Raw genomic sequence first — 229 nt, forward strand, 5'->3', positions numbered from 1 at the left:
CCCTCTCCCTCTCCCACCCTTTTTGTGTGCGTGCCCATAAAACATTTTAGAATAATTTGTCACTTTCAGGGTGCATTAGCATTGATCCTCGAAGAGGAACAGGAGGGTATCCGTGCTGTAGCAGCAACTCAGGACCCAACCTCACCTTTCCGTCCTGGTGCTGTGCCCAGGATTAATCATACATTGTCTCGCACCTTCAGCATCACCAGTGGAGGAGTTGGTTAGTGTT

General features: G+C 49.3%; 1 protein-coding gene across 1 annotated transcript in view; it reads left to right on the forward strand.

Moving 5' to 3' along the window:
• Positions 1-229, forward strand: part of LOC119591299 (methylcrotonoyl-CoA carboxylase subunit alpha, mitochondrial-like) — a gene marked incomplete at its 3' end in the record, with an annotated part of 7,810 nt that overhangs the window by 6,198 nt on the left and 1,383 nt on the right. The window contains 1 exon segment of the mRNA XM_037940027.1: positions 70-220. Within this exon segment, the coding sequence (XP_037795955.1) occupies positions 70-220 (151 nt within the window).

Source organism: Penaeus monodon, chromosome 28, assembly GCF_015228065.2.
Source record: "Penaeus monodon isolate SGIC_2016 chromosome 28, NSTDA_Pmon_1, whole genome shotgun sequence".
Classification (NCBI taxonomy): Eukaryota; Metazoa; Arthropoda; class Malacostraca; order Decapoda; family Penaeidae; genus Penaeus; species Penaeus monodon.